Source organism: Phocoena phocoena, chromosome 9 (assembly GCF_963924675.1).
Source record: "Phocoena phocoena chromosome 9, mPhoPho1.1, whole genome shotgun sequence".
In the NCBI taxonomy this organism is placed as follows: Eukaryota; Metazoa; Chordata; class Mammalia; order Artiodactyla; family Phocoenidae; genus Phocoena; species Phocoena phocoena.
Window position 1 is genome coordinate 82232740 of NC_089227.1, and position 26992 is coordinate 82259731.

General features: G+C 48.1%; 1 protein-coding gene across 1 annotated transcript in view; it reads left to right on the forward strand.

The window, feature by feature from the left end:
* SND1 (staphylococcal nuclease and tudor domain containing 1) overlaps positions 1–26992 on the forward strand; it is a 419523-nt gene that overhangs the window by 313033 nt on the left and 79498 nt on the right. The window contains exon 16 of the mRNA XM_065883390.1: positions 10278–10387. Within this exon, the coding sequence (XP_065739462.1) occupies positions 10278–10387 (110 nt within the window). The remainder of the gene's footprint in view (positions 1–10277; positions 10388–26992) is intronic.

The following is a 26992-nucleotide window of genomic DNA, read 5'->3' on the forward strand; positions in this document are numbered from 1 at the left end:
CATTTTGTTCAAATAACAACACAGCTTGGTTTAGAAAAAGTCACTCTAAATTTATGCGAGTAAGCACCTTTTACATTTGCCTGCCAGGTGTGTGGCAGGATACCTTCTGGAAGCTGGTAGTCGCAGGATCCACATGCAGGTTTCCTGTGGCTTTCTCCCTAACCCCCAGAGCTGTTCTCTACCAGCCTGGACAGGAGATTCAAATTGCTCTCTTTATCCATGAACATGGAATTTAAAAGACCAAGATTGGGATTTGGGGGTACCGAAAATGACATTTATTTTTATAAATCTAAGTTTCATTTGATTCAGAGATAAAGTTACATGTTTAAAATAAGTCAGAAAAAGCAAAAGTTGAGGTTCTCATAGAAACCAACTCCCCCTCGCTGCTCAGACATGGCTTTGCGCTTGTTAGGTGCTGTCTCCATGGTGCCACAGTGTTACGTAAGAGCTTGAGCCGCGTAGCTCTCTTGTCGCCGGAAAGACCACTGTGGGCCTAGCTCTTGACCTCAGACGCTTTGTTTTCTATGTAATGAGGCTATGAGGTGGCTGTTTTGATATGGATAATTAGGAGAAACTCAATGGAAAACATTTTTAGAGGGCACAGTTGTTTCATTCTGCTCCTAGTTGGTGGTGATATTATTGCAGCTGCTGCTTACAGCAAACCTCCAAATGAACATGTGTATCGGGAAGCCGACAGCCTGCCATCTCCAACCTCCCCTTCACAAACACACCCCCAGAGAAGGCCTGGCTGGCCTATTTATGGCCATGCGCTTGGGATGTCATGGGAAGGGAACGGCCTTGTTCATCAGTCAAGAGTTTTTTCTCCCTTTAAAAATCATTGTTTTCAGATCTTGCTCTGCAGTGGGGAGAATCATAAAAGGTTATTCTGATGCTGGCCCGATTGTTATCTGCCACACCAGCTCCCCCTGAAAGAGCTCTTCTCCCTTTGGGGAATGATTCTTCGGTGTCTAAAGCCAATGAAAAATCAAGTTGGATGAAGCCAGTTCTGCACACTGCCTGTCTTGCCAGACTGAGAGCCAGTAATCCAGTGTGAGGCCTCTAAGCCATCCCTTCCTCGTCTCCTCCTCAGACAGTGGTCAGTGATTTAGCATCTAACACTCACTCTCCTTAAAGTCCCAGAAGTAAGAGTTAGTAGATTTCCTCATGAACTCACCAAGCATTAACTAGTATGCATACGGGAACTCAAAAGAGGACATTGTTATCACAGGTTTGTTGCATCTGCTTTTGCTAGGGTTTTCTCCTCTCTGGTGTGTGTTTAGCACACAATTACTGAGTATCTCCTTACTGTGGCTCCAGAGAGAACTAGCATACCCCTCACCTCAAATAGCTGCAGAACGGGATCCACCACTGACAGGCTGATAACTGGAGATGAGACTCCAGACACCACCCCTCTCCTGGTGGTCACACTCTGGTGACTTGTGCCGGAGAAACTTGCCCCTCCCTTCTGTAGCTGCCGCCCTCCATCCCCCCTTTCCTCAGACGGAGCCGAAATTCCCGGCACATTGTGGAGAATGGGTCTCATTGCTCCTGTCCCCAATTAACTTCGGTTTCTGGTCTTTCAACAGATGCATCAAACATTAGCAAATCAGGGCAACCTAATAAAAATCTCCCCCAAACAACTGGAACTATGAAGTAAAAACAGCTTCAGTCTCGGCTTTTGCCCAGTTCCGACTCCCCTGACTACCATTACCTGAGGAGTTTGATCCCTTTAATTAGGATTCCTTCATTCTTCTTTTCTCCCTTTATTCTCGTCACTGAAAGAGCCTCAGCAGTGACATGTTCCAAAATTGGCCCAGAAGATGCTGCCTCCCCCGAGGTAACAAAATAGCGGTTTAGAGAACAAGGGAGAGAATAAAGAATCTGAGACAATGCAAAATCCTAGTTTCATTTCTGACCCTTTCAGTACAAACTGAGGCCTTGTATCGTGTAGAACTAACTCTTGGGAACCCGCTGGTCTACCGTTTGCCTTGCTGTTTGGGCCATCTTGGGAACGTGAAAATATAGGACCAGCTGGTCCAAGGTGGGACGGTTTGCCATTTTCAATTGTTAACTGACTCACTGACGACATTTGCAACTTGAGACCTCCAAATGATTTCTGCTTTAAAGCTTATGAGAGGACTGAGAGCAAGCTTTTTTGGTACACGAGATGTATTACATTTCTCAGCTTCAACAATGTACAGTGGTTTGGCTTTGCATGTAGATTCAGGTGATAACCACATCACTTAAGATTAGGCGGGTGGCCTGTCTGCCTCTGCCTTCTGTGCCGATGGCTTAAGAGTTCTGGATTCTGTTCTTGGTGCTTAGGGCAAGAGTAGAAAAGTAAGAACATGGCACTTTTCTTGGACTACATATGGAGTTCAATGTCTAACTCCCTGTGCGAAGTGGGTGTTTTTTTTTCGCGGTACACGGGCCTCCCACTGTTGTGGCCTCTCCCATTGCGGAGCACAGGCTCCGGACACGCAGGCTCAGTGGCCATGGCTCATGGGCCCAGCCGCTCCGCGGCATGTGGGATCTTCCCGGACCAGGACACGAACCCGCGTCCCCTGCATCGGCAGGCGGACTCTCAAGCACTGCGCCACCAGGGAAGCCCCGATATGGGGTTTTTTTAATTTTGTTTTTCACTGGGGGGGAAGGATGTTAGGGGAAAGTATAGAAGTGGAATTCATTGAATGCAGGGGTAGAAATCTCTGCTGAGAGTGTGTGAGGTATAAGTTGGCCAGCCGCAGCAGCAGGAACTCAGGCAGAGGTATTGGAGTGCAGTCAGTGTGACAGGAAGCTTATTTTGGTGTTCTTTCTGTGCCTCGCCTTGTCCTTGACGTTTACTCCAGGGGACTGTGTTTATGTAGAAAGAAGGGAGAGGTGTCCGTGGTTTCCTATCTGGGAAATGTACAGCATTTCATAGCATGCTTACCCAGGGTCTTAGAGACCAGGGATGAAGATGCTCCGTGACATGAGAGTCTAGTCCTCTGTCCCTTACCCAGCTTTCTGTTCCCCAGCTCTACTTAGCTCCACTTTATCTGCTAGCCAGGTATGTGCCATGTGCTAGCCGATAAAGCCTGTGTTTGTTCTGAAAGCCCCACCAGAACGGCCGTTTTGTCTCCGCTATGGTTTGATGAACAAAATTTGTTAAAATTTCAGGGAGCAGTATTTAAAGCAGAGGTATTTTGACTTGAATATTACTTAAGAAGTCTCTCCCTAAATATAGGAAGTAAAACCATAGCTCCCTGGTCTGGGCTGCTTTCACAGAAGCAGAGGGATGGGCTTTGTGGCCACCTTTCGGCTTTAGGATCAAATAATTGCCTTTTCATTTCTGTTGGGAAAGTTACCGATGACCCCGTAGTCATCCCTACACTAAGGTTTTCCGATATTTCGTCCAGATTTTCTTTCCCCTAATAATTGCACCCCCTGTTTTTAGACTAAGCGTTTTCCCTCCTTTTTGTGTTTACACCTTTCAAATACTTGCAGATTGTTATCGTGTCACCCTCTTAGTCACCGCTCAGCCGAGCTGTACAGATTTAAGCACCTTTAACTGGCCTTTCCAGGCAGGCCTGCCCACCCCTGAGTCATCTCTCTGAGTGCGCTCCGAGCATGGCCGCCTGGAGCCGAACATGGGGTCATGGGTGGGAATTGTTTTCCTCCTTTGTCGAGTTGGAAACTGAACACAGCTGCGGTGCGGCAGCCTCAGGTCTCGCTCGCACTGCTGGTCGGTGCTGCCCACGTCCCCTGTGTATTTGAGTTGCCTTTCCCAAATGTGCTGATTCAAAGACCCGCGGGGCAGAGGGTGTAGCTGTGCTTTCTTTTTCGTCCTGAAGTGTTGTGTCACCATGGGGAAGTGGGATGTGTGTAATTAGGAATTCTGTCAGCCCCCTCTCCTGGTATTTGCATAAGGTCTATGACCCTGACTGTTCATGAGCCATTTCCTTCTCTGTGTATGGACTTCTGTCCCAGAAGTATTTTTCACGGATGTTCATTCAACATTGATTGAGGATCTGTAATGCCACTGTGTGCTAGGCAGTGTGTCAGATGCTAGAAGATCTGTACCCACCCTAAGAAGCAATTTAGTTTTAGTTTAATTGGGGTTGGAAATGCCAGATTCTCACATAGGCTTGCTCATGGTAGCAGTGAGAGGAGAGAGCAGATTTATGGGAACATCATGAAATTCTTAAACAGCATCCAGGGTGAGGTCAGGTCTCCCAGATCCCGGAACACAGAGGGCAGTCGCGGGCCTGGTGGCTCCAGGACCTCACTGCGGGTCTCTGGTGTCAGTGCTCCAGTGCTGGTGCAGCGCGCTCCCCTCCTTCCTCCTCTCCCTCACGGGCTGATGTTCTGCATGCTGCCCGGTTCAAATTCCAGAAAGAATCTTTCTCACCTGTCACCTTTCATTTCTCTTTAGACAGAGCTTTTTTTCCCCCTCTGCCAGCCTGCTATAAATTGAATATCCTTGAATCAAGTGCAGTGGCAACTCTCCCCTCCCTCCCTCATTTCTCACCTTCTGCTCTGACCTCCATCCCCAACTTCTGGTCGGGGGAGAGGACAGAAGCCAGGGTCATGTGCTGGAAGACAGCTGCCTGAGGCTGACCCTTAGCAAGGGACATGGCAGTGGCGAGCCCATGATTGACTTGTCTGGTGCATCCTCCCAATGCATCCACCTGCCATAATCCAGTTATGTGTTATTTCTAACATTCTTCACCCTAAAGACAGAATGGTAAATTCTGTCACCAATAGCATACTTCATACGATGGCAGGGGAAAATAATACTGTCATGCTGCTAATTAAGCTTCACTAGGACAAAGCCAGTCTTTTTCATCATTGAGTTTTCACCTCCCAACCCAGTGCCTCGCCCAGAGTAGGCACTGATGCGTATTTGTGAAACGGGGTGAGGGAAGGTCTGCCGAGGGAACTCGCCAAGTATGTGAAGTAGGCAGAGGGCGAAGGTGAGGTCTGCGTGCGTCCTCTGCCCTTGCTCCATAATGTCCGATGTAGTAACGAACACACACTGGACAAGCAATAATCACCCTCAACCTATCCTTCCAGTTGGTTACTGTTTCCACTAGAGTTCTGTTTCCTGCTGTGAATGCCTGGTCTCTTGTTTGCTGGGAAGCTGTCCCTTATAGCAGAGGCAGATTTGCCATACTTGCCATACATCCCTTTCACTCCCAGTAAAGAAAAAGCCACCATGCTTTGAGCCCAGCTTGATTATCATAAAGCTCAACATACAGTGTAAAATATTCAGAACAATGCACGACTCTCTCACATAGCCATCAATAGAATCTTATATAGCCATTATCGGATCATTAACAAGAATTTGTACTTCTCGTTCCACAGCTGACTGACCAAAGTGTTTGTGCTAATTGACCTAGTTAGTCAATGTCTCTAAATGTATAATTTCTTTTTAATAGAATGCTCTTATAGCCCAGCATTTTACATTTGAAAGGAGGCACCCTATACTCAGGGAGTCAGGCCTTGGATGGGAAATCTCAAAAGGGCATAACGCAGATTGTAGGATTTTCTGGCCAGGGGAGAATTTGGAGTTTCTTTATTTTATAGACGAGACCTTGGGGCTTGGAGAGGTCTTACACTTTTGTCAGTGGCAGAGTAGAAACCAGAAATGATGGGCTGATAGCTAGTGATGAATTTTCTCTTTCTAAACAAGATGAGGCAAATCCTCTGTTTTGTTTTTAAGTCTTGGTCAGCCATCATATCCCAGAAAGCATAGAAAAGGTGTGAGGAATGATGGGTTTTTCCCTACAGGCAGGTCTGTCTGTCAGCCTTTAAAGAGGTCAGGGAGCCTCCGGAGCAGGGGCGGGTGTGTCTGGCCTGCCTCTCCGGCATCTGCCCTTGGCGGAAGTCGGCTGCACCTGCCCCAGGGGTGGTCTCTCTCTCCGTTCTGCCCCCCACCCCGACCCCATGGTAGGGAAGGAAATGTTCAAGAATGTTGGGGAACTTTTTTTGTTTTTTAAACAAAATGTTTGTGGTATATGAATGGCTTGCCCGTGTCAGGGGTGAGCTTGGCGGTTGACCTGCACCTGTGGTGTTGGGAGCGTAGCAGACTCCGTGTGCCCTCGTCGGGGCCTCATCGGGAAAGACAGCGGTTGGTGGTGACATGCACGATTCGGAACCGTGGGCTCTTGCTGGCCTGGCTGTGGAGGGCTCCTGGAACCCGGTGACACCTCGCTTCCTCCTCACCGTCTCGGGCGCTCACCTTTGCCGCCGGTGAGCCTGCCCAGCTCTGCCTCTGCAGTTGCTTTCAGAGACCCCAGCTTTCTTTCCCGTGACATGCTTCCTTTAACCTTTTCTAAGTCTGTTTTACCGGTAACAAAGCAGCACAGCCAGCCCAGCACTGCAGTGGCCTTTGAGTCAAGGTGCAGTGTGAATGGTGTTTCCTTACTGGCCAGGCTCTTGGAAAGGGAGGGCTCGGCGGGCCGCTTCTTGCTGTGGCCTTCCCCTGCTTTCAGCAGCCGTGTCTGTCTTTCCAGCTTTACGATGTTACCTTGTTTGACTTGCTCCCTGTTAGTGGACAGCATATTTCTCGCCCTGTCCCTTGATCCCTTGGGACACAAAAGCCAAGTCCCGAAGCTGGTGAGTAAGCACTCGGTATAGACTTTGACCTCTTCAGGAGGGCCGTCAGGGCCGCCCGGCGTTCTGTCTTCACACCCCAGTCTTCTCCCGGGGTTCACTAAGCCATGGGCCTTGCCCCACCAGAGATCTTCAGTTAATTCAGTGTCATAACCGTATTTTTTTTCATTAATGAAACAGAGAAGACAGCATGTCACATGTAGTCACAATTGACCACTGCTCTGTGGAAACTTTGCTGTATATGTGTACATACCCGTATTTAAGTGTGGGGTGGGGTCATAATCAACATTAAAAGTTTGAAAAACACTCATCTACACAGTCCGTCTACAGAAGTAGCTTGGCTCATAGGTTTCTAACACTCAGATATCCAATATTATAAAAACCCTTCCCCCTATCCTGGCCCCAGCTGCGAGCCCTGGTCTGCTAATAGAGTCCATCTCGCCCACACACGCCCTGTTTTGGGATCCCGTCTAGGGCCGGAACCTAGGGGTTCCCTGGCCTCTGTGCTCCGGTCCAGCAGTGCCTGCACCTGTGCTACGGTGACGACCCGGTACCGAGGGCCCGTCTGCCGTTACATGTAAACCCCAGCTGTGTCTCCACTCACCTGCCCGACAAGAAATCGAGTCCCCAGGCCCTGCACTCCTACCTTGTCTAACACCCTCTGGGGACAGCAGTACTCAACTCCAAAACTGGGTTTTTGCTCAGTAGCTTTAGCACCTGGCAATCTAGGGTTCAGATTGGCCACTTAGTAGCTTGGTGATTTGGGTCCTTATGTCAGTTCATAGATAGTCAAGGATGCTCAGTAAATACTCATTTTTCCCGCTCTTTGTTCTCCTAGCGCTAATACCTGGGTTTAGCTGGGTTTCACTGTTTGATAACCTGCTCCCACTGGATCTATTTTTAAGATACAACCTCTCTCTATCCTAGTAAGTAGTGTCGACTAAGCCATCCCTGACCCTGAGCTGAGATGTGACATTGAGACAGGTTTTGACTGGGAAGGGGTTACTTCAGAGGAGACAGGTCCAAGAGAGGGAAGAGTCAGCCCAGCAGAAAGGGAAGTAAACGATAAAAGCAGAGATGGTATTCTTGTTCTCAAGCAAATTTTCTGTTCGCTTTCCTTTCTCTTACCTACCTGCCTGACAGGAATTGATGTGCTTGGATGTGTTTACTTTTTCCACGTAAAGGGCAGGGGAACATCCTGGTTCAGCTTTCTCCTCTTGAAGAGCTGGAGCCCAGCTCCTGGCAAATAGAGGGACAGTGGAACGTAGGCCCTCCTTCGCCTCTGGGTCCACATGCAGTGGTTGGTGTTTGGTCACCACGGGCCCATGTGTTTCTCTCCAGGAACGTGATCTGAATCCACTTCAGCGTGACGACGTGTTCAACTCCCTGGGCTCACGGGGCCATCTTGCTTCTCAGTTTAATCAGTTGGTGGTCTCCCAGGATTCAGAGAGGGCTGCTGGGGTCTCTTGCTCTCTTGAGACTTCCGAATACCAAGACAGCTACAGGAATAGAGTGGGGACATCTCCTCAGCTAGGGAGACTCTTTGGGTCCTTTAAGTGACGCAGCAGTCCCACCAACAGCACCCCAGTTCTGCCCCATCCAAGAGTCAGACACAACCTGAACACTTGTTGTCGCGTTACTCTTGTTTCCTCAACAGTGCTTTACCTATGGTTATGTGACCAGAAGTTTCAGTAGAATTGTTTATTTTTCTTTCTGACAATTATAATTTTTGCTTAGTTCACAGATACAGAATGAAAAATGTTTTGGGCTATTAATGTTGTAAGAATCATGGCTGTCTTTCATTTTACTTGTTCCCCCATCTCTCCTTTCAAGGTTAATCTCAGGCTTTTTGGTTCTGTGAGTTTGTTGATGTCTTTTTCAAAAATCAGTTCCACTTCTCCCTCAGAGCCTGGCACTGAAGTGCCGGGAGAGAGTGAGGCAGCCCTGGTGCTCTTGCCCAGGTGACACTCGGGTAGGACTTTCACCATCCCCGTCTTCGTGCGAGCGGGAGAGTGGTCCTGGCACCAGCTCCAGCTGCTCTCCTGCTGCAGTTTCTCTCCTTGTGCCGTGCTCCCCGTCCAGTGTTCTGTTTGATGTCGTGTGTTCCTTTTTTGAGGCTGGGAGAGAAAGCTCTGTTCTTGAGCTTCTGAAAGACCAGGGTATAAACTATCACCTCTCCTCTGAGCTCCATGACCTTGAATCTGTGCTGTGGCCAGAAACATGAGCAGCCACCTGGCTTCATCCGTAAGGGATGTACCTTCTGTCCCGGCAGTGGTGGCCCCTCTTCTCCCAAAGGCTCCCAGCAGGTGTCTGCAGTAGCCTAGCTACCCTGCTGCCGCGCCTCCCTGTGCCAAGTCTTTTGTAACTTCACCTGAGGCTGTTTGTAAATAAGAGGTAACACCTTCCAGTCCTGCCTTATTGCTGGCAGTTACTTAGAGACACTAAGTGCACATCCCTCCTCACCCACCCCCGCATATTTTGATTATTTTCTTTTCCTATGTCTCTAGCCTAGTTCAAGTTTTGGCTTCGTAATTACAGCTGCAGTTTGAATATTTTGGCAATATTTATAAGTCTAATGCAGACATTAAAATGTGACATAGTTCATGGCCTCTCACAGGTGACCACTGTTGGTGATAAATATTTGCAAAATGAATGATTGAATCAAAGAGAAAGAGAAGGCAGTCTACATTGGGTAGGAGCACCTATATTGTATAAAATACTGTCCTCGAATACGTAGGAGTGTGAAGGGTAAGATTTTGTCCTCAGGAATCTTACAGTCTAGCTTGCAGATTGAAAGATGACTGAGATTCTGAGAGTGGGTAATTGTGTCAGTGATAATAATGGTAAAATAATAAGAGCTAAAATGTATTGAACCTTTCCATATGTCGGGCATGGTACTAAATATTTTACCTAATAATCTCCCCTAGTTCACCCAAAAGCTATGTGAAGTAGGTTTTTTACGAATAGGACAACTGAGGCTTTGAAAGGGTTCAGTAACTTGGCCAAGGTCACAGATCCTAATAAGTTACGTAGGGTGTGAATCCAGGTCTCTCTGGCTCCAGACACCTGATACTTCATCAGGATTCTGTTTTTTCTGTCTCTCCTTCTGAATGAAATACTGATGGTACTGTTGTCCCAAATATAGCCAGAGGACAGAGGGGGAAGCTTATTTGAAGAGGAAAATGACACCAAGTTAACACTTTTGCATTGGATGTGAAAGTCAGAGAGTAAAGAGAAAATGGCTGGAATGGCTCTCAGGAGGCAGAATGGCTGGGGATATCAGTGTAATTTAGGTGAGAGAGCCATTTATGTAAGTGATGGTTAAAGCAGTGAGACTGTAGGCCCGTAAGGAGTGAGCAGTCCAAGATGAGGATTCATGCCACATGTTGGGGTATGTGTGTTTCCTGCATATCTTATTTAGAACTCCCCGGATGGTCTTAGTAATTCCCAGATTCTGTGACTGGGATCCCCTCTTCGCTGTTGCTGCTGTGATAGTGTTAGTTTTTCCCACCTCCGGCAAACTAAACGCCTCCCCTTCTACCACTGCCTCTGCCCTACCTCGTGTCATGGCATTCTGATCAAATGCCTGTCTCGTTACAAGGGTCAGGGGACCATCCTTGCTGGACACCAGGCCTAGTGGACCCCTTTTCATCACAAATTCTTCTTTTCTCCTGACACAGGCATCGAATGCCCCCGAGGAGCCCGAAACCTCCCAGGCTTGGTGCAGGAGGGAGAGCCGTTCAGTGAGGAAGCGACGCTTTTCACCAAGGAGCTGGTGCTGCAGCGAGAGGTAGGGCATCTTCCAGGGGCTTCTTGGATGAGGAGGGGGAGAAAGTGGGGCTCACTCGGTCTGATGGCAGAGATCAGTCTGTCCCTTTTTCCGGTGCTCGGCCTTCCCCGGCCATGATCCATTCTGTGTCTGCCCACGTCCCGTTCCTTGAGCCCTGCTTCACTGGCCAGTGGGCGTCCTGAGATGTGGGATGAACACCAGGCCGGCCCAGCCAGGATCCTAAGGCTGAGAGCTTACGGCCTTGCAGTCTCCTCCTTGGCGAATTAGCTGAGCTGCCTGCCTCCAGCTGGATCTAGAAGCTTGACTAACCCTGTCAGGGGCCAATTTTCTTTGAACGTTTATTTGTATCTTTGAGTAATTGTATTTTCTGTAGCAGGTTTTCCGACTTAATTTAATTGTATTTTTGTTTCTGCCTGTTTGGCTGGCTCTTGCAGGCAGGAGTTAGGCTGCTCAGCTGCCACGGTGCCCATCTACCTGCTAATTTTTATCAAGTCATAGTCAACAGATCCATCTTCTTTCCAGGAGTATGCCAGTCACTCATCCTGCTAGGTGGGCATGAAAAAGGAACAGTGGGGAGTGTGCTGGGCCCAGGCTTAGGGTACCTCCTGCTTTCATGCAATATCGTAATACACACAGTGAAAAAGATTATGGGGGTTCTAGAGGTTATCTTGCTCATGAGTCTTTGTAGGTTTTTGGGAGCAGATGCGTGGTCTTCTTTGGGTTGCTAGGTGATACAGATACCTGTTTAGAAGCTTCCGCATCTCTCATTTTGATTTGAAACGCCAGTGAATATATTGGGGGGGGGTACTTAATGCCCTTACTTGTCTCATCAGTCTCACATTCCGCTCTATTTTGTTTGTGGTCAGATGCATCTGTTTGTGAAGAAGCCATCCTTATGTTGGCATGCAAGGTGTCTTTCCCCTCTCCCCTATTCTGTGACTCCACAACATAGGTTGAATTGTTATCAGTTAAAGATAGCTTCCCACTAGAGAAGTATTTCAAGAATCCAAACACTCCTGTTGTCTGTCAGTAGCTGTTGAAACTTTTTGACATTGCACAGGAATTAGGTCGAAGGAGCAGATACTTTAGAACTCCCCTCTGTAATATCCCCTTTGGATAATGCACTACAGAGCTGTTTCCTGTTGGAATAAGCAGGTGAGTCCCTTTGTTGGTTGGCTGTGCTTCGGATGGGGGGAGGAAATCCCCTCACTGGGCTGCCTAGGACATTTGTTAGTAACATCCTCGTCACTTACTCTCTAAATCACATTTCTGTTCGTTGCTCACCATAGTCCTCTTCCTGTTGTTTCCGGTCTCCTAAAGCTTCTTTCCCTTTCTTTTTTAACTCTTGTTTCTCCAGCCACTTTTCTTCCTGATCATGTTTCTGGCCCGCTGGTGATATCCAAAAGCACAAGGGGGTCAAAGAGAATACTGACCACTGAAAGGAGTGAGTGGCCCAAAACTCTTTTACTCTCTCATGGTTATTATGACCTTACCTTTGTCTGTGTATTTGCTGATATTCGATTGTTGAAAAAGATTAAAAGTTTTCCCCATTTTCGTTGGTGCCTCTGACACGTAAGTTTGCAGATCCTTAGTCTAATCCACAGTTGGTATTGATCTTTCTTGTTTGTAATGTCCCGATCTTTCATAGCCATGGGTTGGGGCTTCTTGATCGAGAACCTTACTACATTTTCTTAGCTGCTTGTTTGATTACTTGGGCTGACTGTTTTGAAAGGTCCAGAGGAAAGATGGGTATGGCCTAAAGAAAGGATAACTTGAGATTCTGACTAAAGGAACCAGTTACAGCCTACTCTCCCGGGCATTTTCCTTTATATAATATATGAAAACTCTTTTCTGAACAGTGTAGGAATGAAGAGAGGGTTTTGTTTTGTTATAGGTTTATTCACTTACTTCTACCTGTATAGTACCTTCATTTTTATTCCAGGGGTTGTCCTGGGGAGCGGTTCTCTTTGCCATCTTCCCCCCCCCACCCCCCAGGGATCTAGAAAAGCCTGATGGATTGGTCCTCAGATGTAGAGGTCCTTCCCACCCTTAGAAGAAGGGCCACGGGGTTTCCTGGATGGCTGAGCAGGGGTCCGCAGCCTCACACCGCACGCGGCTCTCACCTTCAGGGCAGCCTCCACTCCAGGAACTCCTCTGCAGCCGAGCTGCTGTCCTATTGGCCGAAGTTGAATGGGTTTTCTTACCTTGTGCCTGTTCCCTTGATAATCACATTTAGCTCAGGTAATCAGGTGTTGTGAAGATGTGATTGGCCTTGATCCTGCCCCACCCTCCTTTAAATTCTTTTTTATTATCTTATTTTGGGGCCAGGATTTCTCTACCCCCTGCCTGCTTTTCCCAGTCACTGTAAATCTGCTCTCTCGTGTAGGAAAGGAGTTAGTAGCACATGGATCTCATGATTTCACAGCACCTCCTGGGCCCCATGTGTGATCCCACAGAGATATGGCCATTAAGTTGGACTCCAGAACCCATAGACTGAATTGAGAAGGATGTGAAGTAGGGGAGAGACTGTGTAATGACCACCGCCCCTAGGTCAGCCCCTGCCGGGGAGCAGACAGAAAGCTGGGGTGTGGGGTGCCTGGCCCTGAAAAGCGACTCCTTGTTTATGAGGTGGGTTGTCTTAGCTTTGGGCAGACAGAGCAGGAATTGCTGCCTGTCTGCTTCTCAGTCTGGGGTGGAGACAGACTTGTAGTCTTTCCATCCCATATCCTCACGTGGAGCCTGTACCATCTCACACGAGACTCCTCTCATTTCAGCTGGCCCCCATTATCTTGAGACCTGAGAGCCCTGCTTTCCTGAAATGTGTTTTTATGATGACACTAGTCAGGACAGAGCGCCTAACATTTCTGGCCATCACTCAGCTCATTTTCCTGAGTGTCTCCCCTGCCACCTTTCATCACCTTTCTTCTTTTTCTCCATTTTTCTCCATGGTCGTTCTCCTCAGCCATTGGTTCCTCTTGGCTTTTGTTCCTCTCCCTGAGTCGGGAGTCTGGGAGGACTGTTCCAGGTCAGTGGTCTGGGTGTTCCAGTGGTGCTGCCAGCTTCAGGTCATGAACAGTAAGCTAGACACCATGTCATTACCTGATTCTCTTTGTGACCTTGAAGACCAAGGCAGCCAAGAAACTCTGAAAGGCCTTCAACAGTTCTTCTCAGCCTCACTCAGCTGGTGTATAGCAGGGATGGGCAGACCCGGCCCACTGCCAGTTTTGTAAATAAAGCTTTATTGAAACACAGCCACACTAACCTTTTTATGTACTGTTTATGGCTCCTTTCATGTTATAACAGCAGAGTTGAGCAGTTACAACAGGATATATGGTCTGCAATGGCTAAAAATATTTACTATCTTTTTATCAAAAATGTTTGCTGACCATGCTGTACAGGTTTTGCCAAGTTGGGTTTAAATGGCTTGGTACAGCCCTGAAAATGAGTTTGTTCTCATGTCCCCGGCCTTTGAGGCCGGGCTACTTCTGGACCATACAACATGAGATCATTGTGTCCCATTGGACGGCATGTGCTTGGTGACACCCCCTTTGCCAGGCATCCCCCCCCCCTCAATACAGCTGCCTCTTTCAGGCAATTCCCTGCCACACTGCCAAGGACAGGAAGATCTGGTGTAATTTCCCAGATGGGGAATTGTGCCCGTTGCTAGCGTCTTCCCAGAAGTAGTGGTGAGAGAGAGCATTAGATAACCGGCTTAAAAGTGCAGACTCCGAGGTTTTCACACTCCAGTTATCATGTGGTCCTGGGTAAGTGATTCTTTTCTGCCTTGGCATTCCTATCTAAAACATTGATCCAGCAATCCCAAGCCATCCCCTTCCTTTTGAGGCCCTTCCTGTGAATAAAACAGTCATTTGGGATCTCTCCACACCTTCGTTTCTGAAGGCCACCTAGCCAGCCCTCGCTCACTGACCCGCTGCTGCCTCTGCAGCTCCATTGGGAAAACCTGCGCTTTTAGAGAGGGGGGTGTAAAGTATTATTAAAGGAGATCAGCGCCGCAGTTGAACCCTCTTCACAGTTCCAGGCTGTAGGGGGTGCAGCTCCCGGGGAGGGGCTGGGGGCTCATTTCCAAGGCCTTTCTCCGTGACCCCTTTGTCCTGAGATCTCCGAAACTGCCCTTTGCTGCTGCTTGGAAAATGACGTCCTCGTGCTGGACAGTGAGCCGAAAGCTCTGGCTGCTGCCCTGACCTATTTCCCTTCTTCCTGCTGGCATCAAAAGGGAGGATGTCCCCCTGGGGAGCTCATTCTGCAGGCTGCAGTGGCCAGGGCTCAGTCCTGGATGCCCTCCCTCCCACTACCCGTGCTCTTTTAGAAACAAAACTGCGTGAAAGCATTACAGCAACTGTTGCCGTTTCAAGAGCAAGTATTTATGTTTCAGAGAAACATGGACTCAGCAGTGAATATTGGTATACATTTATGGAGGGGTTTGTGTGGGAAAGAATACTTAAATAAAAGGAAAGTGGTTCCTCCTTCTTTGTTTCAGCACCAAGTGTGCTGCATCTTGTCTGAAATATAAACCGGTCTAAGCAGTTCACCGCTGATGTAAATAGTGTTTTGCCCAAAGCACTGTGGTATGTGCCCTCTCACCCTTCCTGCTCCTGTCTGTCTATGCGGGCCCCTTCCCTGTCCAGGAGACACGTGGGAGGTGGAACAGTAGCCACATTACTTCTCCGGATCAAGGCGATGAGGATGGTTCCAGCCACGGGGAAATCCACCAGGGTGGAGGACACCCACTGCTCTCCAACTCTTGTCAGTGCCGTGCCCCTTGGTAGCCCTTGCTGAGCCGGGAATAATAACCTACTGGAAAAGCAAGCCAGCCGTCCAGCAATGTTGTACCTACTTGTACAAAGACGCCCTATTCTAGATTATCTCTACCACTTCCCAGGAAAGAGGGAAGGCAGTAAGGCCAGCTTTCTAAACAGCTCTTTTATCCCAGAAGGCGTTAAAGGCTATTTGGGGGCTAAGGCTTTTCTCACCTCCCCGCACATTCTTGACAGTTCATCACCCACCAGGGGTCTTTCAGTCTGTTTTTTCAATTAATTTAAGACTATTTTCTTTGACGGGGGTAGGGGTGGGGGGCTCAGGTAAAGACTCTCTGTCTTAATAGTGATCAATCTTGTATAGCATTTTCTAGTGCCAGAGTTCTTTCATATATAATATTTTGTTTTAATCTCACAGCAAACTTATAAGAAAAATATTACCCCAAGATTTACAGTTCTGAAAACTAAGATGCAGAGTGAACTGCCTCTATTCACAGAGCTTATTGTAGGACAAATACTAAAACCCAAATTTCTGTATTCCTAAGCGAGTGCTTTTTCTCCCCCAGTCTTGCCCGTTTTGCTGTTAGAAGGTGGTCATTCTTTTTAGCCATACTGTATATTTCTCAACCCTCAAATGTCTGGAACTAATAAATTAGTAAAGGATCTCCCTGGAGGTCCAACACTGACTGAGTGGTCAGTGCCACTGAGTCTGATTCTGGGGGCTCTCAAGACTGCAGAGGGATCTGAGGAATTTGCTGTGGCCCTGCCTCCCAAAATATCGACTCTCCTCTTGTCACAGTTCTTGTATCTTTTGACTGCCTGATTCCTGCTTCATCTGTTGCTTGGTGTTCGTGGGCCTTAATTTTTGTATGATTCCTCACTAACCTGTCTTCGTATCGGTTTCATCATGTGTATCCATATTTCTATTTCTAACCTTTCTTAAAAGAGAAATCTTGACTTAAGTGCATTGTTTATAAATACATAACTCCCCGGTGTGTCTGGGATGAAGTTTAATCTCCTTAGTTTACATATATCCTTGATAACCTCTCAACTTCATGTATCACCACTACTCATTTCACAATCCGCGCCTCATCAGAACTGACTTTATTATACTCACAATTCCCCATACATAACACTCCATTCCATCTCTCCACCCACTATACCAACCACCCCCCTTCTTTGCTCGCTTATTCCCACCTGTCCTCCTCTCAGAAGCCCTCCCTGGATCTCTCAGGCCGGGTGAGATGGCCTTCTGTCAGTCCCCAAAGCTCCTTGTCCATACAGACATCTGTCATGGACTGGCCAACGACGCTGAAGGGATCTGTCTGTATTGGTCTCCCCACTAGATTGTTAGCTCCTCAAGGTCAAGAAGCATGCTTTGGTCTTTGTTCTTCGTACCTTACCTCGTGTGTAAGAGATACTCAATAAATGTTCATTAAATCGACTAATTGATTCCCTGTGACCTAATTCTGGAGATCTGGAAGAAGGCCTGTTCTTGTCTGTTACAGTTCTTCGGGAAAGCTCTCTAAGCTTAGCATTTGTGGGGTGGAGAGGGAGTCTCTGGAGTATAGAGGTTGGACACACAGCTGCTAATTTAGGAACTTCTCATTGAAAAATTCCATTACTCAGACCTGACTGTGTGCTTCCGATGGGACCCTGACCTCCCTGGGTCTCCTCATCTTACAGATGGGGTAATGAGATAATGGTATTTGAATGTTTTGTTTTGTTTTTTTTTAATTCCAGTGCTCACAAAGAAAGTATTAGTGTCCCTTCCCCACTCTCCTAATATAGGCTACTTGTCTCTTTCCCTCCCTGGTTGTTTTCCATCCTCTGCTTTTGTTGATCTAACTATTCAATGAGGTGAAGTGTTTATTGTGAAGTTCAGATTCCTGTTCACTGATAGGTTGTAAGCACCACATGAATACCAGGCTGTTATCTGCTCACTTACAGCCCCTTCATTTCTGGGCTCCTGGCCCTTGCCAGGTATCTCTAAAAGCTCTAGAAGGAGGGCCTTCAATTCCCATTCTAGTCCCATTCAGCAAAAGTGTCATCAGAGTGAGAATAGGTGAGGCTAAAATGAAGACTGTCACATCGTCCTTCCTTCCCCCTTCCCCTGGCTGCTGGTCTCCCTTATCGGCTTTTAAACTCCTTGGGAGCCAGTCGCCGGTCTCTTCCCTAGCAAGCTCAGCAGCGCACGCTGATGGGTGCCAGCAGTGTGCCGGCTCCTGTGGGATTCCTCTCTGCAAAGCTGCTGGCTCAGCTGGCTGTCGTCTGTTCCCTATTCTTCAGCTTGGAACTTTCATAGCTAGTCAAGCATAGAATTGCATCCATTCTTCTGAAATAGCTGCTGGGCCTAATCCTTCATTGGCTTGGCCAAGATCCTATTACCTGTAATTATGTCATACAGCCTGACTGGTATAGGTTTGATAGGCCTCACTGCCCTCCAGAGGCTAGTGTTCGCATCCCGGCCTGGCTATTGGGATTGTGGGCAGAATAAGGTTTAGGCCCACAAGAGATTTAGCCTCCTTAGGATATATAGGAAGCTCTCAAGAAAGTAATTCTGTCTCAGGGAAGAAAATCCTTTTCAGCAGAGGGATTCTTCCTTTCCCTGGACAATGGGTCCCTACTATTGTATGTAAACTCTTCCTTGACAGACTTCCGTATTTTTTCTTCCAGTTCAGTTTGGTTTTTCTTAATATTCGTTCCAGCACAAGGAAATCAGAGGTATAGTCTTTAGACCTGCCGCATTCTGTTTCCTCCACAAGTAGAAGCCTTGGTAATGCTAAGGCAGTCCCTGGCGCTGGTTTTTCCTTTCCATCTTTAGTTCTAACCCACATCAGTCCCAGAGTAAAGCTGTAAAAGGCTCAAACATGACTTCCCCTTGCATCTTTCTGCTATAATAGTCCATAGTACTTACTTTGAACTTCATCTAAATTGAGGCCTGGAAGCGAGTATAGTGGGCAGTGATTGCTGCTGGAGAATGCATTTCCTGGTTTGCTAACAGATTATCACTACAAACGTAAGGTCGTAAAAATCCTTCAAACAGAGCCTTGCTAAGCAGAACCCCTGCCACCTATGGTATTCGATACTGTCTGCCTGTCTGACATAAAACGACGTTCTTTATGAGTCATCCCTGTGGAAGACGGCTATTGCCAGGCACATTGAGCCTCCTGGTCTACCTTCTGTAGAACTATGGAGAGCCCCTGACCCAGAACAAATGGAGAATTGCTGTCAGGAGGTAAGACACTGGTGGACTCCTCAGAGGTAAAGGTGCCTGCCGGGTGAGCTGGGTGCCATTTATTTTAATTTAGATATCTCTTACCTCTTCAGTCACCCTGGATGTTCACTGCTTCTTAAGCTTTGGTTAGGGTTCTCTTTTTAAAAAAAAAAAAGGCGGGGGGAGCTAACATTCTTAATATAATGACAGAGGGCTAAAGAAAAGGGACTCAGAATTTGTGTTTTTCAGATGAAATCCCTTATTAAGTCTGTCCACTTCTTTCTGGAAGCCTAATCTGGAAATTAGTTCTGTTTCATTAATACCTTCTGACTAGCAGATCATATTTACTTTTCACATGCAAGGCGGCCTCATATAGACTGCCCACTCTGTTTCCAGAAGAGCTTCACCTCAGACCCCAACACATTGGCCCACGCCCATGTAGACTTGAGTGTGAGCTTGCATGCTGGCACATTCAGGGGTCTTCAGGCCCCATGCCTCCCTGTTCTGTTTGTCCTAACTATTCCCAGACACGCCCACTGCCTGAATGTTAATGATTTCCCCTTGGAATTACATAATTCAACTGATATCATTTTAGAACACGGCTCTTAATAAACAATAGCAGGGCTGCCTGAGCTGCCCGCAAAGAAAAGCGGACTGTAGATTGCATTTGCTCTCCAGGTAATACTAACATTCTGGTTTTTCACGTGTGACTCCCCCAGGGACACAAGCCTGACTGCTCTGGTGGATGAGCCAACCTTAACCCTGCCCTCTTCTTGCCATTAGCATGCCCACTGCCTGTGTCTGTTGCCGGACTGGACGAGACCCTCTGGGTTCCAAACCTGGCTTTATAGATGAACTTCCCACTTGCCGCTCTACCCATGACAGTTTCTGGTCAGCTGAACTTAAATGGATTTTGAAAATGAAAGTGACCAGTGGTCTGTTATGAAAAGCAGTGGTGTATGAAATAAGATTATGAGCAAGCTTGAGAATTAACAGCAGAGATCCCCTAACCTGGGCTGAACAGCATGTCTGCCCATTTAAGGACATCTTTCCCTTCCTGGCCACTTAATAAAGACTCTGTTAGTAATGTGTGCACAGTCAGACCTGGGTTCTCATTCCAGGTTCACCGTGTACTGTGTGACGTTGGACATGATCCTTACCCTCTCTAAAACCAGGGCAATCTCAGTGTGTAATAGAATTCAGTATGAATGGTGCCCCTGGGGTTATGCAGTGCAGCCGACCTGCTAAACCTAAGTGCCTCACTGATAATGAGGGCACTTGCTCTGTAGGGTTACTTTGGAAATAATGTATACATGTAATGTGCCCGGCACTGGTGCCCTCGTAGGTAGTAAACACTCAGTGAGCAACAGCTCACAGCATCATTTTTATTATGAATGAAAATTCTCTTGGAGGTTAGCTAAAATCTAGGATTGGAACTTCCCCGAGGATAAACCTCCATAGCCAGAGCAGGCAGGGTGGGCTGGGCACAGGCCTGTGTGTTGGGAGCATTTAAGTAGAATCAGGGGTCAGCCAGTCTCTTTCCTACAAAGAAGATAAAAGTCAGGGTCTCTTTGCCGCTGCTTCTGCATCTTCCTGCACGTTAGAACAGCTTCTTTCTAGGCAGGGTCACATTCAGTGGAAACACTAATGCTGAGAAGTCCTGAACCTACACACAGAGCCTCTTCTAGACTTGACTGTGGACCATAGATAAGCCACCCGTCACCAAAGAGGGGGAAGCCAGGACTCCATACATACCACGTGGACATCTGAGAAGGAGTGGCTTGAGTATCTGTGCCATGCACTCCGACTGCCATGGGGTATTTGGGGGATGATCTGCCAACACCAAGGGCTCTCCCATGCTTTCTCTGTACTGGACTCTGACCTTATTCATTTCCCAGTGTCACTGGGACTTGAAAATGGGGGATACAGGGATGACTTATTTAGAGCCTGGCTGGTCCACTCTTCCTTATCCTCTGATGGTGCAGTGGTGGTCTTTTTTGTCTCCATACCACCTTACCGTGACCACAGCAGTCTGATTGCCATTGAGTTTATCTTTGATCTGTGTTCAGTTGGAGGGCTGGAGGAGAGTGGAGTGCCAGGCAGGAGCTCTAAAGAAAGATCTAGATATTAGCCAGGATTAAAATGGATAAGAAAAGGACCCACGACAAACCCTTTGGGACACTCATTGCAGCAAGAACAAAAGCTATCCATTGAACCAGGAATGAAAGGTCGAATTGGAAGCTGCTTCATTGTGCCATTTTTCTTTCCAGGTCAGCATAATGCCTTCCTCTTCCCCCTTTCCCTTCTCTTGGCTCACTGGAATTCTGTGTAATGGTCACCAGAAAAGGATCTTGGCATTGACTGTATATAACCAGAGATGGAAGGTCATGCGAAGAAAACCAACAGGTCCGTCCTTCCCCAACCAGAACCCTACATATGCCACTTGCACTTCAGAAGTCTCTCCAGTGCTTGCAGTGCTGGGATGCTGTTACCTCTCCAGTTAAATAAATCTAAAACTACTGACCCAGGATTTTTATAGCAACACTGCAACCTTATATGAGGAGATGCAACAAATAGTCCATTACCACTGATTGGACATGGATTTTTGGCCTGGCCACTTGCCACTTGGTAATTTTAGAATAGGGTCACTTTCGGAATTGGAAGATTCCTTGTAGGAGGATACTGCTATTTGCTAAATAGTTGTTGCTTATCTTCATGCCCTCTTATAGCTGCACTCTGGCTCCTGAGCGTGGGGCCGGTCTCTCTGTTTGCCTGGCAGAGACGGCCAGAGCTCATCCTTCATCGGTTTACAGGGCTGCAGACGTGGCCATTTCCAAACGCCCAGGGTGCACTTAACCACTTCCTCCTTCTAATCTCAGCACTTCCACTCTAAACACATCAGCAGCTTTATAACTTGCATTTTATTTTGCTCTGTGTTTTGGCCCTTCAGGTATTTGTGGGAGGAAGGTGGGGAGACTGGCGAACTGTGTTGTCATTGATTTCAGAATTACACAATCACACCCTGAGTCACTGTCCCTGGAGAATCATGCCAGGGCTCTCACTGCTTTCACACATGGCTTTTTATGGTTGAGTTCTGTTTTATATTTGACATGTGACTCCTACCTTGGTTTCACCATCTGCAAAATGGGAGCACTCAGCCCTGTTCCACCTGGAGAATGCTGAAAGGCATGGTGGCGAGACCCCTGAGGAGCCCCTCGTCATTCCCACGTATGCAGTAAAGGGTTGCCAGGCCCTAGATGACAGATAACCACCCACAGGCTGAGGGCACTGTGTGACCTGGAGAGGAAGCTCCGGTGAGGCAGTTTTTTTCCTCATCTGCATCTGAATAGTTAGACCCAGTTGATGAAACAAGAGAAGTGTCCTTCCTGGACCCTGAGATCGCACCATTCTTTACCTCGTCGAGCTAACCTTGGGTCATATTTCCCCTTTCCCTCTGCCATGCCATCTGTCTGTTACATTGCCTCTCACTTGACATGACTTTGGTTCTAATAAGCAGTACTTCGTAAACGGTAGCTGTCCCCAAGCACTGAAGAATTCTCTCGGTCTTCCTTAAAGCCAACTGCTTGGGCCAGGTCCTGAGAATCAGACACTACGCGTATGTCTTTCTGTTATGGGTTGATAAGCCCGTCTGTGGTAATAGTGTGCCCTGTTTCCTGATTCGCTGGGGAACACTGTATTTACATATAACATCATCAAGCCTGTCTGCACATGATCCCAGGATTCAGATCCAACCTCTCACCTTTTGATCTTTTTGACATGTCTTTCAGCCCGGAGTGTTTCAAGGGTCAGGCTTGAACCCCGGAAGCCATTGTCTTTGTCAGTAGCAAGTATGATGCAAGATAGTTTCACCTTTATCTGCTGCCTATCTAGTTTTTTGGGGGGGGGTTGCCAGTTGACCCAGGGGGTGGGGTGAGTACAGCGAAGCTAGAGATTACTCTCGAAGCATTTGGTTCTTGCTTCCCCATACGGAATTTTAGTCAGTTGTCGAGATAACCTAGCCAAACACCACTGAAGAATGGCAAAGTCAGAAATTCATGAGGCCTTGGGACCAGCAGCGCCTCTCAGTGTACAGGAGGAGAAGCCACGTGGCTTCTATCGAGCACAGGAGGTGCGGGGGGAGCCCCGAGGCTGCTCTCCATGGCAGCCCTGCCCTGGGTGAGGAAGGGCTCTAGTTGACACGTTCCCACGTCCCCCGAGCATCCTTAACACCCCGTGACAGGAAGACCACCTCCAGGGAGGCCCCGTGTTCTCCCACTGCCCAGAATTCTATCTGCCCTTCCTCTCTCGCTTCTTCACCCTCCCTCTTGTGTTTGTGTAATTTGTACAGTATCATTGGGAGGTGTTGAAGAGATCAATAGCAGTTCACCTTTTCCCTTATTGATTAAAGCGGCGGCAAGGACAAATGGCAGGCAGTCCCCATTCATTCACTATGAGTGATCCATTTCCTACCAAGCCGTCAGTGACCTCTCCCTCTGCCTGTTACTTTGCTGGTCTGCAACTTGGGCTACTCTTGTTCCTGGGCTGGTATAACAGGAATGAGAGAACCACTGGGTTTGGCTTGTAGAACCAAAGCTGGGTGGGGAAGGAGACTGCGGGCAGTGAGCGGGAAAAGCCTGGGGAGCCTGTTCTTTGACTTGTGGTTTTATTTGAGGGACTGGCCACGTGGGCTGTACTCTCAGGTAGAGGCGGCGTGGCGTGGCTGCCTCCCCCAACACTTTCCTCCCCCTGTTCTCCTAAAGTACACGGCCTGCCTTTATTACACATTTTTCTACAGAATGTAAATTGAGTACGCTGAGTGAAAAGCCCATGACCCCTGTGAACTGGCTGCTTTTGCTGTCCATGAGCCTTAACTTTGGCTCAGCCCGAGGGAATTAGTGGGGTGGGGAGTGGGGGAGGAAGGGTTCTTATGTTAGGAGGACTCTGTTTCCACCAGGGGTGAAGAATGGAGACAGTTATTATCAGCTGCTTTCTTTCTCACCTTTAGAAACAAGCCCCAGAAGGGTGGGTGCATGTGTGCGTGTGCATTGTTCTGTTCTCCCTCAGTGGAAACACCCTCTGGCTCTCACTTGGGGAAGGTGATGGAGACACCCTCCCCAGGCCCAGCCCCTTCATGACATTTCAGGCGCCAAGCACTAAAGAGTTGGTTTTTAAAACCTGCATCTCGAATGGCAAATATTATAACGTCACTCACCTGGTGTGACGCCAAGGATCTTTGAATCCCAGGGCACTTAAGAGGGAGGTTGGCCCTGACTGCGGAGGCAGCACTCGGCTCACCCAGCCTCTTTTCCCCCTTGTGTGTGGTGGTCTGAATTTTGTTGGTTCTCTAACACGTACCTTTACACAGAGGCACCTGTTGTCCACCATGCCTCGCAGGGTCCGTTAAGCCCTCTCAGTCCCTCCACAGCATGAGCCAGTTCCAGAAACTCCAGTCAGTAGAGTTTTGACTGCGGAGCAGCAAATGTTTGGAGGGCCGCCCAGAAGCTGCCCCTGCTCCGTAACCTGCGCCACCCGGCAGAGGGAGCCACTTACCTGAGCAGGCACTTCATGGGAGTCGCGGTTCCCAGAGCTGTGGTTGCCGTCAGGCAGCTTGCAGTCTTGCGTGTGAGCCCGAGCACAGGGCCAGGCTTCTGCAGAGGAGTACTGCCATTGCAGTCACGTATCCTGAGTGAGTGCCCAGTGGGTCAAGGTCACTATTTTGGATGCCCCTCTCCCAGTAGGGAGATTTCACTAGAAACCCAGTGCCACTATGTCAGGTAGCTCTGCGGTCTGCAGGTGCCAGACCCGGAGAAGGCAGCCAGCTCTCCGTGAAGCTGGTTAATTACATGTGAGGCTGCCAGCAGGATGATTGTTCTTTTCCTATGGATCATTAGTAAACCATCCTGGCCTGCATAGATGGGGCGAGGGAAGTCTGATAATTCCATCACCTTCCTCGGCTTCATCAGACAGGTCTTCCTTTCCTCCCTTTCCTCCCTTTCAGTCTAAAGCTTTCAAAATGGCCGGGGAGGAGGAGAGGAGGGAAAAGCAGTTTACACTTAATGCACGTGTTTTTCTCCTAAGCTGGAAAGTGGCCCCCTGCTTTCAGATCATCTTGGCAGCCAGAGTACGGAGGGTTCGAGGCTTGCCATGGGTGGGAAGTGCTAGTGGCTCAGCTCCTAGTATATTTACAGCAAACTACAGAACGGGCCCTGTTTGGAGACGAGGCAACGAGTGCAGCGGGTGGCAAATAGTCCGGCTCCACTAGGGCCCTGGATGGGCACCATCTTCTTCCTTCAGCCAAGGCAGCCTCAGTTCCTGCTATGCCTGAGTACAGAAAGCACTTCTGGTTTTTTAGAAGCTTTTAGGCAAAGATGGGAGAAGGCAAAGCAAATAAAATATGGGAAACTCAGTCTAGTTAAAAACACTGCCCCGTCAAACAACCTAAAATAGAGCTTTTCCTTTGTCAGAAGAATTTAGAATAGAAATCTACATTTCTCCATAGAGCATTGAGTGCAAAAATAAAAAAGGGATTATAAATAGAAATAAGCATGACCCATTCAGCTTCCAAGGACTTGAGCATACAGCCTTCTGAATACTGCCTTGGAGCATTTTATAGCTATGAGGCCTCTAGGCGTTATACTGTCCAATCCAAACGGTTCACAGTGGTTGAGAGCTGAGGCCGGAGGAAGGTAATCACTAGGGCACGTTCACACGGTAATTCATAGACCTGCTGTCTCCATGCTCCCATTGTATTGCCCCCCTCTGCGCCTCCCAGGCAAAAGCCACAGCCACCTGTCCATCCACTCGCAGTACAGGCGGCAATAACTGGAGACTGTGACATCGGTGGCGTGTAAAGGGAGTCAGGTGAATGTGACAGGTGGACAGAAGTGGTAAGCAACGTGTGTTCTCTACGCTCCATTGTGAGAAAAGAACAAGAAGCTAAGACAGGAGGAAGTCCTCCGGGGCTTCTGCGTTCTGTAGGGGAGACTCGCTAGACAAGGGTGCCGCGAGAACGGCAAACAGGACGGGAAGGCCTGCCAGAGCGGGAGGAGGACAGGTGTCTGACCCACCTGGAATCGTCCACTGCTTTTCCTGACATGTGAATCGTAGAAGAGCTGTCTTGCCAAAAACTAAGCTTCACGAGAGCCCAGAAGAAGCAACCACGGAGTGCCAAGTCGAGGGTTTTTCCTTTTTCCTCTGTGTGCGTGTGTTGGGGATGAGGAGGGCGGTTTACAGAATTGCTTTGCTTCGCTTTTCTCACTGAGAGAGGGGCGTAGGGGTCAGATTTCCTGTCTGGATCGCCCTTGAGCTCCTTGGGGAGCTGGGATTGCCCCCCAGGCTTGAGCTCTGTGTTCTGGTCACGTTCAGCCCAGGCACAGGGTAGCCCCCCAGCCGCCCTCCCAGCATCCCATGCTCTTAGACCTGCTCCCTCTACTGTCACAGGAGGCTGATCCGAAAGCCGTGCCGTGGTATCAGGGTCTGGGCTTCACCTCCACCCTATAGCTGAGGCAGATTACCCATCTTGTTAGCGGTGGTGTCTGCCTGTCTTTCTTGGGATTGTCAAGTGGGGGAGGAACAGATTACATTTTCCAGCAACTTAACTTTATTAACTCTGGCTTCTTACCCCTTTTTCCAAAGCACAACTGAATGGAGCTAAACACACACACAAGGGCTATATTTGGTCCTGATGGTGCTGTAGAGTAGGGAAGGCACAAACATAGAGGATTGTCTGCTACCTAGTAAACACAGGGAGGTGTCAGGGCTGGAGAATTCAATAGTAATAATAAGCATTTATACGGTGCAATGACAACTTTGATACAGGGCATAATCTGGGGATTGCTATTAATTGTGCTTCTGCCTGTGAATGGCCCCCTGGTGACAGGGGGCTGTGAACACCACACAGAGTTAAGCTATATTAAACATCAATTAAAACAGCGTAAAATAGAAATGGAATAAAATATGCAAAGGTCAGAGTGGCTGTGAACATGCAGACGAGAGAGGGGAGAGAGGGGTTAGGGCCCGGTGAGCCTAGTACACTGGTGGATTCATGCTCCTAGTTGCTCTAAGCTTTTGAGTTTTCAGGTTTAGAAGGTTTGCCAGAGAGTGAAAAATGGTACCCTCCAGCTTCCCTCAGTGCAGTTCTTCCCCAAAAGGGTTTCAGAAACTACTCATTGTGGCCAGTAAGAAATGAGCAGAAACAACCAGGCAATCTACCAGCACTGTCCAATAGAACTTTCTGTGAGGACGGAAGTGTTCTTTACGTGTGCTGTCCAGTATTGTAGCATCTAGCCACTTCTGAGTACTGTGTACTTGAAATGTGGTTAGTGCAACCGAGGCACGGAATCTTTAATGAAATTTAAATAGCAACGTGTGGCTACTGGCTACCATACTGGACAACGCCAGACATTTGCCCACACTGAGCACTCAGGAGATGTTCGATTGGCAGTCTCCTTCCTGAACCAATTTGTGCCTTCTCCCACACCTCACACTTTTTTTCAATACTTTTTTTTTTTTTTTGACCCAGTCTTCTCATGCTTTTGACTTAAGCTTCCAAATTCTTTCATAAGGGTCACACGCAAGGCCAAGAGATGAAAAAGGAGAACAACGCCTGCATCA